Consider the following 19,503-nt stretch of genomic DNA (forward strand, 5'->3'; position numbering starts at 1 on the left):
ATTGTCAGAGTAACAGCAGTACCTTTGTGAGCAGCTCCTTCTGATCTTATTTCCTATTTTTAAAAAAACAGTTTTTTTTACAAATGTTAGTAAATCATTGTTTAACTTTTGGGCACAATATAGATAATGATTATGACACCATAATACATTGAAATTTCAAAAAATGTCCTTCATTTCAACAAAAAAGTTCACCTGAGGCAGCAGACCCAATGCTGACCCACCCCCCACTTCACTTGCCTCCAGAACTCGGCTAAGTAGGGTAGAGGTTTTCACATGATTTCATCTTGACCAAATAAAACCAAATAGACTTAAGAAAAAAGCCCAGTGGAACTGCTGACCTTAAGGAGGAGATGCTAACTATAATTACAGTATAATGGGATTTCAAAAGCTAAAATAATACATACTGTAGTATTAATGTAATACAGTGTACTAAAACTGATTCTCCTTGACAAGCTTTATGTGAGAGTCACATAATGTCTTCAACAATTTCTTAAAAACATAATTTTAAATACAGACATTTTGATTGATTTTGCCCTGAGCAGCAAACAAGCAAATCTTAATTCATTTAAATGTATTCCTCTTGACATGTGTGGAAGGAACACTGACTTAATTATGATATAATATTGCGTATAATAAAATAAAAGAAGACACAGTAGCTGAAAAAATAGCTTTTTCATAACACATTTCAGTTGCAAAATTCAATATAATAACCCCTTTTAGGATGAATTATTTAAAAAATGTTGTGGAATTTAGCACTAGGGATAATCAAATATATTTTTAATTAACCCTCGATATTCGACTGCCGAATGTAAATCCTTCGACTTCGAATATCGAAGTTGAAGGATTTACCGCAATTCCTACTATCGAACGATCAAAGGAAAAAGGATCAAAAGGATTTTAAACCATCGATCGAAGGATTTTCTTTCGATCAGAAAATTGTTAGGAAGCCTATGGGGACTTTGCCGAAGTAGGGGGTCAAAGTATTTTTTAAAGAGACAGTACTTCAACTATCGAATGGTCGAATAGTCTAACGATTTTAGTCGAAGTCGTAGTCGAAGGTCGATGTAGCCTATTCGATGGTCGAAGTAGCCATATTCGACCATTCGAAATTCAAAGTATTCCTTCACTCGAGCTAAGTAAATGGGCCCCTGAATGTTATTGGTCCTATTTGCTTGGTGTGTGAGGCCCATGTAACATTTTAATAAAGCTTGAAAATAAATTTCTTCAATCATCAAGCAATGATAATTGATGATTGAATTTTTATAAATGCGTCTAAATGTTCTCTCGTTAACAATGGCAGATAGGCATTTATTTGAAAAAAATGCTTTTTCTGCAAATGTATCTAAATGCTTTATTATTGGCAAATTGATTTTTATCTAAACCTCATCTTTAGTAACTATTGGCCAGCATCACAACTTACCACAAGGGATAAATCAATATACAGCAGTTAATATATACATCAAATCAATTAAAATTCTGTCATTTTTTTGGCATCACTCCAGGATCATCATTAAAATATATCATATCATATTTTTAGTAAAAAGCATAAGGCATAAGATATTCAAGTATTCAAGTAATGTATCTTGTTATCTTGTTATTGCACATTTAAAATTAAAGTTATTGTTCTTTTTTCTTAAGGTTGTATTTGAAAAAAGGCCAGTTGATGTGATGTTACACACTGAAAATATTGTGCAACAAAAAGACAGTTAACAAAGAATCTTTCATTTGGAACTGTTTCAAGGAAAAATCCAGGTCTCCAAGATAGTCAGTAGCAAGCCAAAGAAATGGTTGTCTGTTAAGTGATACTATCACAACAGAAAGGAGACTATTCATTGCTGGCTTTCATTGTGGTTTTTCATTAGTGATAAGAGAACCTGTCCCGTTTCACTTCACCCAAAAATGTGCAAAACTCTGAATAAAAAATGTGAAACGCATTGATGTCAACGGGTGTCAAAATTTTTTTCTCAACAACAATTTTGTCTTGGTGACTTATGTCTCGGTGACTCTTCTGTCCAAAAGTATTAAAGTCAATGAGCGCCATTTTTTTTTTTTTTTTAATGATCAACAATTTTTACACGTGCAACTTTTTTTGTTGGAGCAAATTTTTGCGGGGCAAATTTTTACCACAGTTTCGCGAATTGCAGGCAGTGAAGTATGGAAGTTCACTGCAAATCCATGTCTGCCAAATAAATTTGCTCATCACTTTGTTTGAACTGGACTAAAAACCCAAATGGTATAAGAGAAAAACTTGCTATAGATATGACCCACGACCCGCAAATCCACAGCTCTCCCAACCCGCAGCTATAACTGCATACAAAATTCCTACCCACAATGCATAGGCTACCCAATTTTAGCAGGTAACCCCCTATTACCCGACCCACCACAAGACTCTAGGCTGAGGAGCAAATGTTGCAGCTTGTGATTAGCACTAAACTTCTTTTTTTTAATATTTGATTATTTTCCCAAATATCCATTTATCAAATACTATTGTGCTTTATTTTATTGTTATGCCTCCAGCATTGTTTTATAGTTTGTGTTGCATCGCCTAGTGATTTAGTTGTATGGTATGTGCATTGTCCTTCTTAGGCTACCATACCCTTACAATGTGACCATGTGTAATAACAGGAAATAATCAGTTTATCTGCCATCTTTACAGTGTTCACAGCAAGCAACACACCATCCACATTAATCCTACCCCATCCAGCCTTGCTGTAGCATCGTTGGTAGGCATCACTTATACCCAAATCCTGGTCTATAAATTCAGATCATTATTTATCTGTTTTTATCTTTATGTAAGTTTATAAACTGTTATATGTGCAGTCACCTCATGACACTGATGCATCAGTTAATACCCAGGCATCTAGGCCTTACTCCTACATGGATGCCTCTCTTCTTTTATGCAGTGATACATGCTACTGTTTACTGTGTTTAATGTATTTTATGCTATGCTATATTATACAGTTTCAGTAAGCACTGTCATTTTCAGTTTTACACCTTCCCATTGTTAATAAAACCAAAGTTTTCTAATCTGGTCTCAGTGGATTTATGAAGGAATGAGTTTAGCTGCATATCAAGCTACACACTACCCCAGAGTAACACATAGTGAGGACAGAACATTTATATAAAGAATGATTTAGTGATCATTGTGTTTTGTTTTTTATAACTAGCTGCACAGAATTTACCAGTATAATTAATATTGTAATATATTTTATTGTCTCCCTACAAAGGTAAATATAGTGTTTATAAAAGTAAGTTATTGAACTAGAAAGTAATATAAAATGTTAGAAAAGGTAATGTACAACAAAGAGAATAAAAAATATTAAACTGAGCATGAATGAACAAAGCATTTTTTTACAAAAAAAAAAGAAACAGGAATAACAGTTAATTGAAAATAAACATTAGTAAAAAAAACATTATTTAAAGTAAACATAAAGTGTTTGTTCAAAGAGTTATGCAAACACATTGATGAATGAAAGGTTAGTCTCTGAGAGATTTTAACTGCTTTTACTGTGGTTGTTAAAGCTTTTAGTGAAAGAGATTAAGGGGTCATCTGGATAACTGGATACAGGTTAACCAGTCTTTGCTCAAGTCTTTATTTGAAACTGCTAAGAAATATAGGAGTTTTTTTCTGTGTGATGAATTTCCTACAAGCACTTCTGCAATTTATATTTTTTTCTGATAGTTTTCATAACACTAGTCGTTTTAAATTAATATCATGAATCTGAAACAGGAGTGCTAACTGACTAGACTGAATGGTAGAAGCTTAGATACAGAAGGTGCCCACTGACTCTCCCCTGCTTAGGTCTATTGATCTTTACGATGGGAGCAATAGGACTGAGTTGAGTAGCATGAGGAAAGACCTCCTGCATCAATAAATTACTCTTCAGGTGTTGTGTTCAGCAGATGCTCCTATTTCACATTTGATATTAGCAGTGCTAAACTATACACATGCAACATAAGAATTTTTAAAGATCATTAAACCTGTTGCTTCTTTGTGCAAAACATCTACATCATTCTGTTAAGAAATGGTTCCTACTGCTATAATTTCCACATTTTGCTGCTGTAAAGTCATCTATTAGTACTGCATTATCAGTGTTAATGTGTCATTTATATTAATATGTCAAAGTACTATATCTGCTTTGTGCATCTATACTAATGATATGCATTATTTTAATTTGTTACCAATTATGTTTTCCATTGCAAGTAGGAACACCTTACATTTGAAGGTAAACACAATGGGAAGTATTAATCTCAATCTCGGTTTGACATACTGGGTGCATTAAAATACACAGCAAATTTCTGCAAAACATGAAACCATATGAATCATTGAGCCTGAATGAAAATGCAAATCCATCCTGGACTTGAAAAAACACATCTGTTATGTCCACTAATTAAAACTGCAAGCAAAATGTACCAGTTTCTGCAAACAATTCACAAACCTGCAGAAAAAAAAAGTGAAATAATAGTTTGCTTAAATTTCACAAAAGTTTGGCGAATGCATTTTAGTCAATGGGTGTTTTTTATCTTGGTGACGATGGGCAATAGATCAGTATATTGCCAAGGAAACTTGAGCTGTACATTCCAGCAAAGAGTTAAATTAAATGAAGATCTAGAAATTGTGCTGGCAGGCAAGGGCTCATACTGCCAAGGACACACATAGTACGTCCTCCTGCAGTTGAGCCCTTCTCTCTGCATTGTTGGCTTTTGCCGCCTCTACAGAGAGTTGGGAGGAATAACAGCTCCCAGGGCCACTAGGTTGGCGGGCTGTCATGTCGGTCCTACAAAGCGTTAGTCACAGGACCTCCAGAGCAGCATACGCATGATTTCATCTGTTGCTCACCAACTTCCATCTTTTCCTGTGCCGCCCACATACTTCCTCTGCACTCTAGACCTCCAGGACCCCATCCATAAAAACTTGCATTCACATATTTTAGTAAAGATTGCCCTTTTTTTATTTGTATTTTTTTATTTTGAACACTTCTGCTCCCTTTTGCACACTTATCTACACATACCACATATATATATATATATATATATATATATATATATATATATATATATTTACACATAGAAGTTTACATACGTGTATACACAACTTTTTTATTATAACAAGTCTGATATACGTACATTATTTGACATATTTCCTGTGTATTTTAAAACTTTAAGATTTTGTTTGTCCATAGATATGTGATGGATAACTGAATAATCAATCTGTGTTTTGATAGATTTGCTTATCATTAAGTTATGTAGGCTATGTAGGCTAATCTTAAAAGGGACAGGTCTGAATAATGAAACATGCCAAAAAGATGCAACAAAGGTTGTTTCTAATCTTCACATCTATTTTCTTATTTAATATCACAGAAATTAACTTTATGTTTTAATAAATATGTACTTATATTAACCTTTTACCAATGTTGTCTTTAATATTATTACATTTTAGAAAAAAGCCCTTACTGCCAATTATATTAAGGCAGTGAAAAATTACATTTACCTTATTGCTGATTTGCTCTCTTTACTACTAAAGTAAAAATGGGCATTAAGAAAATGCTTTACAGAAAACCATGTAGGGACCTGTAGGGTTAATTCCGCTCCGGTAGGAGCCTCATGGTGCAGAACCCCTGTTTGGGACTAACTACAGGGTTTCCTAAGGGGCAGAGCCCTTGTGTTGGTGCAGCATGGCCAATCCCAAAAGAAGTCACTAGGCTTCACTGCTGCACCCTATAAAAGGAGATTGCCATGTGCTCACAGCCATTACTGCTGGAGGATTTGTGCTGATTTTACTTCACTAAGGAGATAGTGATTTCAGCTGCCACTATGTAGAGGTAGGAGGCCTCTGAGGCTGGGGTAGGTGACCCCATGCCTGGGAGCAAGACTAGGAGGGTCGAGAGCTCCAGATTTCCACACTGAACTGTGTGTGCTGACACTATAGGCAGTGCTGGGAGCTCTAGTTCAGCAATGGATTTATCAAAGCTGCATTTGTTGGATAAAAATTCTCGTTGCTGTGGATGCACGTTTCCGCTCTGTGTGAGCCTGCCAGCTCTGTTTGTCAGCCCTCGGGTGAGTCTGCCTGGGGAGAGTAGAGGAAAGGATCCAGCGGGGTTCTATGGTGTCACAGGCTTTTTGTGTGCTGCCACGCGGGAGCCAGTACCTAACCGGAGGGAAAGGTATTTTGGGCTTCTAGCGCTGCCTGGGACCAAGTGTGCTCATTTGGGATAAGAGACTGACACTTTGATCTGCCAATGAGTAGTGCAGGACTTGGAGAGCCAGGATGGGACTGACACAGGATTCCCAGGATAGTGGGTCATGCTAGTTGAATGCATATTGTGATGTGATTGTATTTTACTTCCCCTTTAAATCTGAACTTATCTTGTATAAAATTATTTGTTACACAGAATAACGTCTGTGTGTGTTGAATGTTTCCTAATGGGACCATCCGCAGGTGCATTCCTGGATCCCATTAGGTGGAGGCACTGCCATTTGAAGAATTCCCAGTACCTTTCACCTTGCAAAGGGAACTCAGGACCTGAGTTGGTAAGCATGGTACAGCCTTGGTACCAGGGTTGTGGCCAAGAGGGTGTTACAACCATCTAACCTTAATGTAGTTTAAACAGAACTAGAGACTGAAAAAAGTTTGTTCAAAAAAACAAAAACTCAAATCAGGTTTGCAAAGTCTGATTTCTAATCAGAGAAAAAGATTATAATCAATGGATTCTTTCCCTTAATTATGAGTAAAATGTTCTATATAACACAGCATTTTTTATTTTGCTTAAAGAGCTCAATTTTCTACATTTGCAAATATGCAGCTTCTATACAACTTACTTTGTATATACTGTATTGTGCTTACATTGGCTTTGTTATAATAACAAATAATAGAATGTTACTCAGGGAAGGGAGGCCAGGGAAGGTGTTGCTTTTTAAGGCTTACAGTATACTGGTGGGGAATGGCAGCAGTTTATTTCGCATCTGGATTGCCATGCAGCAGGGACGCATTCAGGGAAATGAGATGATGCATGACATCATGCATTTGTCATTGCGCGCCTATTTCTTCCGGGTTTGCAGAGGTGCCCAGCTTGGCATTCCCTTGTTGCACTAGCTTGCCGTTTAGCCTATTTTGTTGTGTCTTCATTGCCCCCTGCAAATTCTGCTCTATTTTCTGTTATGGTTCTGGATATGGATTGAAAGGTATTTTTTTCTATCCTTCTTATTAGGTGGCCATGTCTGCTAATTCCCCTAGTGGTCCACCAGAAAGCGGTAATAGGTGATTCAGTCATGGTAAGTATAGTAGGTTGTTTTAAAAAGAGAGAAGATTATTGATTACTAACTGGCTTTACATGGTTTGATTGCTTAGCAACCCTGCTCCAAGTGAAAGATTCAAGTTGGCAGTCAGAAAGAGCAGAGCTTACAATGTGTGTGACAAAGAGAATGCAGGGCAAGAAAGATTACTTTACCTGTCTAGGCTCCAGGGATGCCACACCTTCTATGTCGACAGATCAAATTAAAGATTTTTTTTTTTTTGGATGAAAAAGGCAGTTACTTATACAGATGCAGCCACTTTGATTTGTGTGTTTGACACAGAATAACTAAACACAGATATCCCAGTTATCCCATAGAAAATTGTGTCACAACATCCCATCTAATTAAAGCATTCACCATTGCGAACAATGGTGCTTTGGTATGCTAATGAAAAGGTTAAATGCATTAAATGAGTTAAGATGACTTTAGATAACACAGTTTCTTCAAATCCCGAGTCATGACACATTTAACACACAAATCCAAGTGGCTTCATCTGTACCTTGGACTCTGCAGCTACTAGCAGAGGAACTACTCTATCAAAAGAGTTGCCTTCTGAAAGATCTGAGGAGGAAGAGGAGTACCAGTACTATGAGATATCAGACTTTGATGAAGTGCAGAATTTTGAGTCTGGGTTTGAATTAATTTTAGTTGAACCTCTTATAAAAGAGGTCATGGAGGCCTTGTATCTGGTGCCTAAGGAAGTGGTAGAGTCCAGGTCTAATAAATCTAAAAAAAATCCAACTAGCTTTTCCTTTCCATGAGATGGTTAAAGATTTAATTTCTGTTTTATGGCAAAAGCCTGAAAAGAAGGTTTCTATAGCTACAAAATTTGATGGAATGTATCCTTTTTAGGAAGTCAATATCCTTGGATAGAAAGTACCTAAAGTAGATGCTGCTATTTCTAAATTGGCTACAATCTAGGGCCATGAGGTTATGGCTCTCAAATATTGAAGAGGCTTTAAATAACCATGCCGACAGAAGCAATATTATAGCCGCTTCAAACTGGCAGCAACATTTTTATCAGAAGCTTCTATGGATCTGATTAAACTGACTGCTAGATCTACAGTGTTGTCAGCTGTAGCCAGGAGAAGTTTTAAGGAGTTGGTCAGCTTCTAAAATCAATATCTACACATTACCATTTATGGACTCAATGCTCTTTGGCCAGAAGTTGAATGACATTATCAAATGATCTTCAAGAAGTTCTGGATATTTTCAGCAGACAAACAAAACTTCAAAGACTTCAGAGCTTACAGACTTGGTAGGTCTTGTGATAAATCACTATCATGGCATGGAGATCAAAGTTCTCTGTCAAGAGGTCAAGAGGGGCTGAGCTGCTTCTTCAGCTTCTAGCACTTTTTGCCCCTACAGAGGTTTCCAGAATGAGGTCTGGCAACTCGATGCACTGACTCATGGGTGCTGGATATTGTGCAAAGAGGCTACAGAATGGAATTAAAAAAAATTCTTCCTCTCTCTTGTATTCTGTGAATTAGAAAAGCGGTAAGCATTGTGGGAGTCTCTACAGACATTGCTTCATCAGGGAGTAATCACCAGGGTTCCAAAAGAAGAGAGGGGACTAGGAATATATTCTCCTCTGATCCAGGTCTTAAAACCATCAGGCAAGTATCGGGAAAACCTGGATCTCAGGTTAGTGAATTGCTGTCTGGGTATACATTCCTTTAAGGTGGAGTCTCTCAAACCCAATAAGTTCAAGCATACTCCAAAATATTGGTTGGTCACTATAGACCTCAGGGATATATCATGATGTCCCTATATGCCTGGCAGATTGAAGGTTCCTGAACTTTGCAACTGGGTCCCAACATTTCCAGTTCAACTTCTCCAAGATTAGAATGTTTATGAAGAATTTAATTGTTCTGGTTGCACAACTGAGATTATCAGGAATCCAGATATTACTGTTAATAAAAGCTTCATCCAGAGAAATCATTCGCTTGCATGTTGAGAGAGTCTCCAAGATCATTAATGGCTCATCAACTGGGAGAAGAGCAACCGAAGAGCGACACAGGTGATAACGTTCTTGAGGGCCATTATAGATTCGAGACAGGTGACTCTCGTACACTTCAGAGGAGGTTAGTGAATTTCCAGGAGATAAAGGAATTCCTCTGTCTGGCTTTGAAGGTATCAGCCAGACAGATTATGAATTTATTGGGTCTAATGACGTCAATGGCACTCCAGGCCATTACAAAATTGGTTCCTTCTGAACTTGGACAAGAAAAATCTTCATCAGAGCTTCTATCTGTCCCTATCTGTTCATCATCAATTGCAGTGGTAAGTGACCCCAGAGAATTTACCCCAGAATTGTCATATGGGAAGATTTAGTGGGAAGTCCTGACTTTGGACACCTCTGCATCAGGTTTGTGTGCTCACCTTCATGTACATCTAGGAGAGTGGGAGCTGGAAATTAAGGCCTTCGAGTCTTGTCACCAGACTTTGGGGTTGCCCAAAACTGATCTTTTTGCAACCTCTTCCAATAAGAAGGTTTCCAGGTTTATGACAAGATTTCCAATGATGGGCTTGGAAGCAGTCCTGATTGAGGAAATCTGTAGAGGCACTACTTGGACCAATCCTGAGACATTTGTTTGTTTCAACAAGCTTGATGCCTTCAGCTCAGTCTATGCATTATCTGTTTTGAATTCAGTGTATCAGTAAAGTGTTCAGTGTTCTTATTTGTGTTTTTTCTTCTTCTCCCCCCCCCCATAGTAGCCTTGGTAGTTCCAATGGTGTATGCTGTTTCAAGGAGTACAGGAATGAGGGAAATGTTATCATGCTTACCATAATTTCTCTTTCCTGGACTCCCAAGAAACAGCATACACCATGCCTACCCTTTTTTTAGGCTCGAAGAGAGCAGGATTGGTTGAAGGAGTGCTTTATATAATTTTTTTGCTTAATAAACTAGGTAGCATGGATTAACCTTTTTGCTGCCTGTCGATTTGGCTGATTTGGTAATTTTATTGCCAGACAATTTTTGAACATTTTGTACTCTTACACTTTAAGGGCCTTTCCTGGGGGGTCTTTTAGTTTACCCAGGAAAACAATATATTGTTTTTTTCAGGACAACCTGAGCTTTCTAAATTTGCTAGAATTTTGGTGTAATTTCACTTCTGTAAAAAAATATAGGCTTCTAAGTGTCACATATTTCGGAAACATAATTTATTTTATGTACAAGAACCCAGCTGATTTGGAAAGGTCTATGTCTCCTGAATGGGGCAATATCAAATATATATATATATATATATATATATATATATATATATATATATATATATATATATATATATATATATATATATATATATATATATATATATATATATATATAGTTTTATGGAGATTTCTCACTAGATCAAAATCTCCAAGTAGTACACTACCAAATTTCCAAAGCACCGCTCCACAAAACGGCATACTGCTGATTTCAATGCCAAACATTCCACTAGCAGTAGGTTTATCCTAGAAAACTACCCATTATTAGAAAGAACAGATTCTCGAGAATCAAAAATGGGTAAACATATCTATGTACGCCAAACTACCAAGTTGCAATTCTTTCCTGAAGTTATAATTTTTTATAGAAATTGGTGAATTTTTTGAAAAATAACCTCAAAGCTTCCAATCTACAGCATCATATCTCCCACACATCATTAGGTACCAATGTGAAACACCCTAAATATGATTACCAGGAGTCCACTGAACAGTTTGATGCCTAATATGTATAGGTTTACCTAAGCACTTGGCATATAGGGGCCCAAAAAGGAAGACCCCCGTATGGTATGTCATTTCAGGTACGGCAAAATCAACACATTTACATCATTTTGGGGTTAGCAAAGGTAGAAAAAAGTATGTTCAACCCAGAAAACCATATATTTTCAGAAAGTACACATTCCCTCAAATCCAAATTGGGTATGCATGTCTTTCTACTCCAAAGCACCAAGCCGCAAACCTTTCCTAAATTTGGCAATTTTGGTGAGATGTCCAAAAATCCCATCAAAACGTCCACCTAATCTAATCTAATTTCCCACATACTATTAGGTATCAATACAAATGACCCCAAATATGAAAGCCTGGGGTCCTCTGAACAGTTTGATGTAAAAATATGTATAGGTGTACCTAAGCACGTGGCATATAGGGGCCACAAAATGAAGACCCCCCCATATGGTCTGTCATTTCAGGTACTGCAAAATCAATACATTTATTGATTTTTTTTTTCTATGGTTGGTTGGTTGCTGGAGCATTATTCCATTCGAGGTCAAACCAATTTATAGCAGATAGGTACCATAAAAGCCCATATGTCTAATAGAAACCTCTTGCACACAAAAATCTTTTAGGGCATATTCGCCATTTTTAGCTCTGAGATCAAAAGACTTGAACATAGCCGCACAGAGGGTTTTAATGGGATAGGAACTCTAATGTTAAGTGACATATGTAATGAACAAATCGTGAAAGTGATGATCACATGATGAGTGACAATTGTTCCAAAATTTTTGCTCGTATCCTGTGTATCTTGAGCACTGCAATACAATTTGGGAACACTCCACTGCAAAACAACAGATGTTTTTTCCATGTTCTGGATATTTATACTGGATATGGAGTGGCTTTTAAATGTAACAAACACAACTCAACAGCTTAAATATGGACAGCTGAGGAGGAAACTTAAATTTCAGTACTTGCCCTACATGTGTATATGTACTATAGTTTGTATGTAATGATTATTGCATATAGGAATATTTTTTAATATACACCCTTGTAGCCCTGTAGTGGAGCAGGCACTGCTATGCTGTGTTTATCAGCAGGTTCTTAAGCAGCCAGCTATACATCATTCTCAGGGCTACAGGAAGCTACAAAGCAGCCATGAAGCCACCAGCCATAGAGCTGCATATGGGTCTAGAAAGCTGGAAGGCCCCAGCAGCATCAATCCTTTAAACCAGACTGATATAGTGAAGGCATATATCCTGTGTCTGGACAGGCCAATATTCTGTAAGGAATCCCGACTAAAGGAAAAATACCTGAAGCTGGAACCCCATGGAAGTGTCTAAAGGGGCTTGTAGTGTTGCATGCCTGTAACTGCTGGACTAAACTGAAGATTCACACAAAAGTATTAGTCAAAGTATTAGTCAACCCAGAAAAAAACCTGGTGGGTCTGGCCTTCCTGGGCCCCACCAACCCAGGCACACTCCTCTTGGCACTGTAGATACCTGGTGGGTCTGGCCTTCCTGGGCCCCACCAACCCAGGCACACTCCTCTTGGCACTGTAGATGCTCCCTTGCTGCCTCTCGTCCAATCACAGAAAGCTCAAATGTATGCTATGTGGTGGGGGAGGGGTGTACATTGGGAAGGGGGCCCATGATATCACAAGGGAGGGATTTTGGTAAGAGCCCAATTGGGACAAGGCCACCTAGTCTGATGCTGTTAGTGAAGCTGTTATCACTTTGCTAAGAGCATTTCTGTATCAGTTTCCCTGTGTTATTAATGTTCTCAGTGAGCCACCTGTAGGTGTATTCCCAGGTCCCACTAAGTAGCACCACTGGGCTAACGAATACAAGGTACATAGTGTCTCATCTTACCATCTCGGACATGTCGTGTGCCAAAAGGTGAGTATAACATCAGTAAAAATCAGTAAAAAAAAACATTTATAGGGTTGCATAAAAATGAGCACGCCACTATGCCATTGGATTTTTGGTATCAATGAAATAATATCTTTTAAATTTGCAGAAACTGATCTTTGTTGTAAGCAGAGAGTATTGCTTATGGAAAGCTGCAAGCCTACGTCTTTTTATGTTATACTAGACCTGTGTCCCTGGACGGCTTGTCAAACTTGCATGAGAAAGAGGCAAATTAGTTCAACGAAAGAAGCAAAGTGCTGCTAAGCTATAATTGTAAAAATGTATTAGTCAATTGTAAAAATATAATGGTCATTGTATACTTACATACCTCAAGACTTTTGAGTGCAAGTTCATTGATTTATTTACCCAATTTCATTTTTTTCATGTACTTTTTTAAAGATTCATGTGTTATCCTTTATGACTGTGTTATACATTTTGCCGATTTAGCAATTTACCAAACCAAGAACTCATGTAGAGGACAAATTTATTTGGAAACACAGAATTTAATGGATATCAGTTACATCTTCCACACGTACCTTATGACATTTTCAAAATAAATATTCAGACACTGTTGCAGAAAAATATTATTAAAAGCAAAACTCCATTAAAATTATTGTGAAAGTGCAGAGCTGTGCTGGAGAATACATCGTTTTAATTGTGACCGATAAAAGCAGACTTTCAGGAAAAAAAATAAATGTGAACATTTCTTGGAAATATTTATTTCTATTGCTCTTACCATCAACTATAACTGAGTAGTATATTGCATTTTATATTGTATGACTTGGAAATATAGTTTAAGAAATGAAAAAAAAATTGTGCTTTAATTTTAATTAAAATCTATTTTTGTTTCACTCATGTTACACAATAAATAAAATGAATTGTGGTATTTTGGGTGTAGAAAACAAGCATCATATTCATTGCTTGGCCAGCGACATTTAGAAATTAATTTGAGTGCTAAATAGAATAAAGGACTATCCAACTATCCATATGTACACTATTATTTTTTTTTTCAGCGTACTAAATAATTGCTTTCTACTATTACATTATTCTTAAAGGGAATATATCAAAATCAGAGTTTTCAGTTATTTCATGATTTGAGTAAAAAAGCAGAAAAAAAACACTCAAATATACCCAAGAATATTTTTCAGAGCCTAAAATTGGCCTGGAACATATTTGTACTTTGAGCACTGTCTGATAGATTACAAAGAGTGTTGGTAAATGGAATATTTTCTAATTGGACTAGTGTTGTTAGTGGAGTAACACAGGGCTCTGTCCTTGACCCTTTGCTTTTTAACATGTTTATTGATGACCTGGAGGTGGTCATTGAAAGCACTGTTTCTATTTTTGCTGATGATACTTAATCATGCAGAACTATAAGTTCCATGCAGGATGCTGCCACTTTGCAGACTAAATTGGAAAACTGGGCAGCAAACTGGAAAATGAGGTTCAATGTAGATAGATGCAAGTTATAGACAAAGAGATACTGACACCAGAAATTTAACCTTTTTTTTTACATCTACCATAACATTGACTTTGCATGCTTCTTATAATTTGCCATAAAGTATTTGCCCAATGTTTTTACATTACCTATCTGATTCCATGTGATCGCCTATGATAGGGCTGCCATATTTCTGCAGCAGGAGTCCCTTAGCATTAGAAACTTTAACTGAGAGGCTGAGATGGGACAGTCATGTTGGCAAAACAGTCAGGTTTAGGAACTTCAAGTAACAATCACTTACAAAAACAAACCTCTTAGCAAAAAACAATCAGCATGACCTACAGTATAGGTAACTTTTAATGTACATTCATATTTTAAAAAGTAGTTTTTTAATGTCAGTATCACTTAAATGGCAGTGTGTTGGGCGATTCCCTCAAGTGAGACGGATCTAGGGATTTTTGTACATAATGAGTTGTCTAATTCCAGCATAAAAAGGGCATTAACTCAAGGGATGAAAACATGTTTTTGCCTCTTTATAGGTCCCTGGTAAGGCCTCACCTGGAGTATGCAGTGCAGTTTTGGTCTCCAGTCCTTGAGAGGAATATATATGAGCTAGAGAAAGTGCAGAAATGTGCAACTAAACTAGATGGACGATTTATATTATGAGGGTGGGCTGTCAAGGGTGGGGTTGCTTTCTCTGTACATTATAAGGCATTCTAGACAAATAGATTTCCCATAAAAAGGATCACCGCATCAAAGGCCACACCTTTAGACTAGAGGAAAATAACTTTAATTTGAAGCAGCATAGGTGGTTCTTCACAGTGAGGACAGTGAGTTTGTGGAATGCCCTGCTGGAGGAGGTTGTGATTGCTGATTCTGGTAATGCTTTTAAGAGAGGCTTGGATGGTTTCTTGGACAAGCATATTATAATAAGCTATTGTGATACTAAAATCGACAATTATTATAGATAATTGGTATATATAGTTTATCTGAGTGTATGGAGGGGTCTGTGTGAGTGTGTTTCATTTGGAGGGTTTGAACTTGATGGTCTTTTTTCAACCCAACTTAACTATTTAATTTTGTTTTTACAGCAATTCAAGGAAGCAATAAGTGGTAGAATGGGAGTTCACTGCATTTTAGCACTGCAAAAAAACACTCATTCAAGAATTTTGAGGTTTTTTTTCTTCAAATGAGCAAAACTAAAACTAGAAATATTTTTTTAAAAAATAAATAGCATCCCCCTCAGTCCTATTGCTGTTATATTATATAAGGAAATTATTTTCAAATTTAATGGAGCTGCTGGCTTTGGGGGCCTACAATTTCGGGAACTACAATTTTAACCTTTGGTTAATCAATTAAGGTAAATCCAGGAAAAGTGTGGTTAAACAATGTTCAAAATAACTATTAATGAATAATCGTATGACATTTAATGCTTTAGACACATACCCATATTAGAAGAAAATTGCTAAATAAAATAATTAGCTACAGTATAGAGCACTTGGAAATATTTTTTTATATATATATATGTTAGCTAGACCCATGCCTTGAAAATGATGGAATGGTTTTCCACAACTAAAATAACCAATATTCAAATACAAGTAATGATTACATTTTGGCATGGAAACATATTCCATATTTATTTGTTTTTTCCCCACTGTATATTAAATATTTTTATTTTAAGCAAATAGGAGGTGTGATCTATCAATAAAATCTTCTCAGTGTTGAAAATAATAACATCTGTAGTGGCAACAAACATTAATGTAAGAATTTTTTTCAGGTAGGATTTTCCAGAACAAACATTATAAAATGTTCTATTTAAGGGAAAAATGTGTGGAAGGTAAAATGTATATTCTAGTTAGATTGCATACATCAGTACTAGCATTTCAAATCTCAAAGTTTCAATAGGCACTTTAGTGGAATTAAGAAAAAAATCTGCCTCTCTTTCCACCTTGATGCCACAGTTGTCATGTCTTAAATGTATGTTATAGACCTGAGTTTTTCTCAGTTTTAATGAAAATCGCATAACGTGTGCACTTTCATTTCGGGATCAATCTCTCTGTGACACACACAGAAAAAAAAGAATGATAAATAGTTTAATATAAAATTGTGTTTGTGTTCTTTTTACATAGTCCAGGTAAAGCTTTTAATTGTTTGCCATTGTTCTTTTCTGAATATTAAGTTATTTTGTCCAGATTATAATTTTCTTTTCCAAACATTTCTGCCAAGCTTTTAAAATGAGGTCCCCAGTCACTTAGAAAATCATATTCTTGATCCATCTCCACACTTTGTGACTCTATTGAACTTAGAGTTTCAGCTACAGATTCAGTTCCTTCATAAGCATATGTTGCTAATGAGTCATATGGAGGTGCATTCAGATCTGTATCGTGCTCTTGTAGCTTCTCGTTAATAAAAACTCTAATGTCAGTGTTAAATTCTGATGGTGGCTTTTGACGAGGCAAACAAAGATGTTCTGGCTTTATGTCTCTGCGAACTTTATGGTCTTCTATTACCTTTGGATTTCTAAGAGCACCAATGTCAAATGCCTGAGTGTCCTCTTCGCCACCACCCTCATCATCATAATGAATGACATTGTCTCTTATATCTTCTTTTGAGGTCATTAGGGCATCTTTCTTTTTCTGGCGTCGTAATGCCACATAAAGTACAACTATAACTAAAAAGAAAAGAAATAGTAAGCAGATGCCTAATGCTGTGACATTAAGAAAACTCTCAAAAAATCTGTCATAAAACACCAAGGCCAAAACCTTTGGATGGTTAATGCACTTCAAGTTTCAAGACAATAAGTGTGATTGTCACCTATCTAGTCTAAAGTAGAAAGAGTCCCAACAGCGATTACTTCACTAAATATTGATAATGGAAATATTGTATATTTTAAAGTAGGAACTACCACTGTATAATCTATGCTCTCAGCATTCTATGCTACAGACCCCTGAGTAATCAATTACTTTTCTATTGGACAATCTCCATATAAAGCTTAGAAATTAAATATATCCTGAGGTGTTTGCTACAATAAAATTGTTCCATTCCGTGAAATCACTAGGCCCAGATTTATTTTCCCATTTGTAGCTTAATTTGTTTTTAACATAAGCACCTATACACAGTGCATTTGTAACCTATTATACATTATTTCAAAATGAGATCCTACTGTATTTAATGTGGGAGTTGTAGACCCATTGCCCTCATATCTCAAAGGGATACTGTCATGGGAAAACATGTTTTTTTCAAAACACATCAGTTAATAGTGCTACTCCAGCAGACGTCTGCACTGAAATCCATTTCTCAAAAGAGCAAACAGATTTTTTTTATATACAATTTTGAAATCTGACATGGGGCTAGACATATTGTCAGTTTCCCAGCTGCCCCCAGTCATGTGACTTATGTCTGCTCTTTAGGATGGAACTACTTTCTGGCAGGCTGTTATCTCTCATATATTTAATGTAACTGAATCAGTCTCAGTGGGACTTGGCTTTTACTATTGAGTGTAGTTCTTAGATTTACCAGGGAGCTGTTATCTTGTGTTAGGTAGTTACTATCTGGTTACCTTCCCATTGTTCTTTTGTTAGGAGGCGGGGGGGGGGTTGATATCACTCCAATTTGCAGTAAAGAGTAACTGAAGTTTATCAGAGCACAAGTCACATGACTGGGGGCACCTGGGAAACTGACAATATGTCTAGCCCCATGTCAGATTTCTAAATTGAATATAAAAAAAAAATCTGTTTGCGCTTTTGAAAAATGGATTTCAGTGCAGAATTCTGCTGGAGCAGCACTATTAACTGATGAGTTTTGATGTTTTCCCATGGCAGTATCCCTTTAAATGTACTAACATATTGGCCAATTGATCCAGTTTGTTAAATCCATAGAGTCATAATTAGGTCAGAATTATACCTGGATAGGATGGGGATAACACATGTAAAGACATGATAGATATCATGAACAGAAACAAAGCTTCTGCAATTCTCCTTAGCATCAATGCTGAAAAGGTGTTTGACCACCTGGATTGACAATTTTTGCTTCAACAGATGAGTTTTGGATTGCTGTCTGCACCAGGATTACTGAGCTGCCAGACTGAAACCTGAGACAGGAACAATTAGGTTTTTTGTTTTTTTTTAACCTCGAATAAACTTGAATGAACTCAAAACTCGAATGGTATCTTTTTTAAGAAAAAACTCGAATGGGAAAAAACTGATTCTGTGAGTTTGAGTCCTGAAACCAAGAAACTTGAATTAATCCAGTTTTCGTGAAAAAAACTTGAACCCTTTGAAAAAAACTTAAACATCAAGCAGACTGTTAACATTTTGAAATGGTTCAAGGGACCTTTTCCATTGACTCCTACATGACCTTGACATGTTTTAGGTAGTGTATTTTCAGATTCAAGCTGTTTCCAGGATCGAGGTATAATAAATCTCGAAAATTCTATTTTTTTTTTAAAAAAACTTGAACAATTAAATTTTTTCCCCAAAAATGAGAATTTTGACAAAACAATACAACTTGAAAACTCGAATTTTCATGGAAAAAACAACTTGAACCTTAATATATTTGCCGCTAAATTTTAAACTTAAAATTTGGAAACATGGCAAATAATAAAAGATGGAAAGCATTTGCAAAAAAGTCTTTATTTCTGCTCAATAATCTCAAAACAACTGAAAATAAAAAAAAAATGGATTGGGTTGGAGGTTGAACAACACCTTTAATGTATTAATACATTTACAGTAAACCTCTATTCAGCATCATTGTTGTTGCAAGGGGATGATTTGCTTGATGCAATTGCACTGCACCTGGCACAATTGTGTCTGTTTTACCAAAATTAAAGTAACTGCACCTGCATTTTGTTGCAAATCAGATGCAGTTGCACTGGGGTCCATCTTACATAATTTGCTGGTGTTTGGCATGCAAGTGAAATCTGCATTTGATTTTTTTAGGCACAAGTGTGCTGTGCCTATGGATAGTATGGAACCCTGAAGCTACAGCCCGGTCAGGAGGTGATGGTAGTTCCAGGGTTTCCATAAGCCAATGAACACAGCAGTGCTTGATTTGGAATTAAAGGTACAAAGCTCTGAGGAGCACAATGCAAAACTACAGTATATGGAAATGCAAGGAGTACGTTTTGACACAAGCACCTTTAATGAAAGGGGTTTTATGCAACTG

General features: G+C 36.5%; 1 protein-coding gene across 3 annotated transcripts in view; it reads right to left on the reverse strand.

Moving 5' to 3' along the window:
- Positions 1-15,353: 15,353 nt before the first annotated feature.
- The window catches only part of cdh12.L (cadherin 12, type 2 (N-cadherin 2) L homeolog), a 579,800-nt gene continuing 575,650 nt past the window's right edge, over positions 15,354-19,503 (reverse strand). For all 3 annotated transcript variants that reach the window (XM_041566243.1, XM_041566242.1, XM_018266856.2), the window contains one exon: positions 15,354-17,011. In XM_041566243.1, coding sequence (XP_041422177.1) covers positions 16,515-17,011 — 497 coding nt within the window. In that variant the 3' untranslated portion in view covers positions 15,354-16,514. The remainder of the gene's footprint in view (positions 17,012-19,503) is intronic.

The sequence above is a fragment of the Xenopus laevis genome, chromosome 6L, assembly GCF_017654675.1.
Source record: "Xenopus laevis strain J_2021 chromosome 6L, Xenopus_laevis_v10.1, whole genome shotgun sequence".
Lineage (NCBI taxonomy): Eukaryota > Metazoa > Chordata > Amphibia > Anura > Pipidae > Xenopus > Xenopus laevis.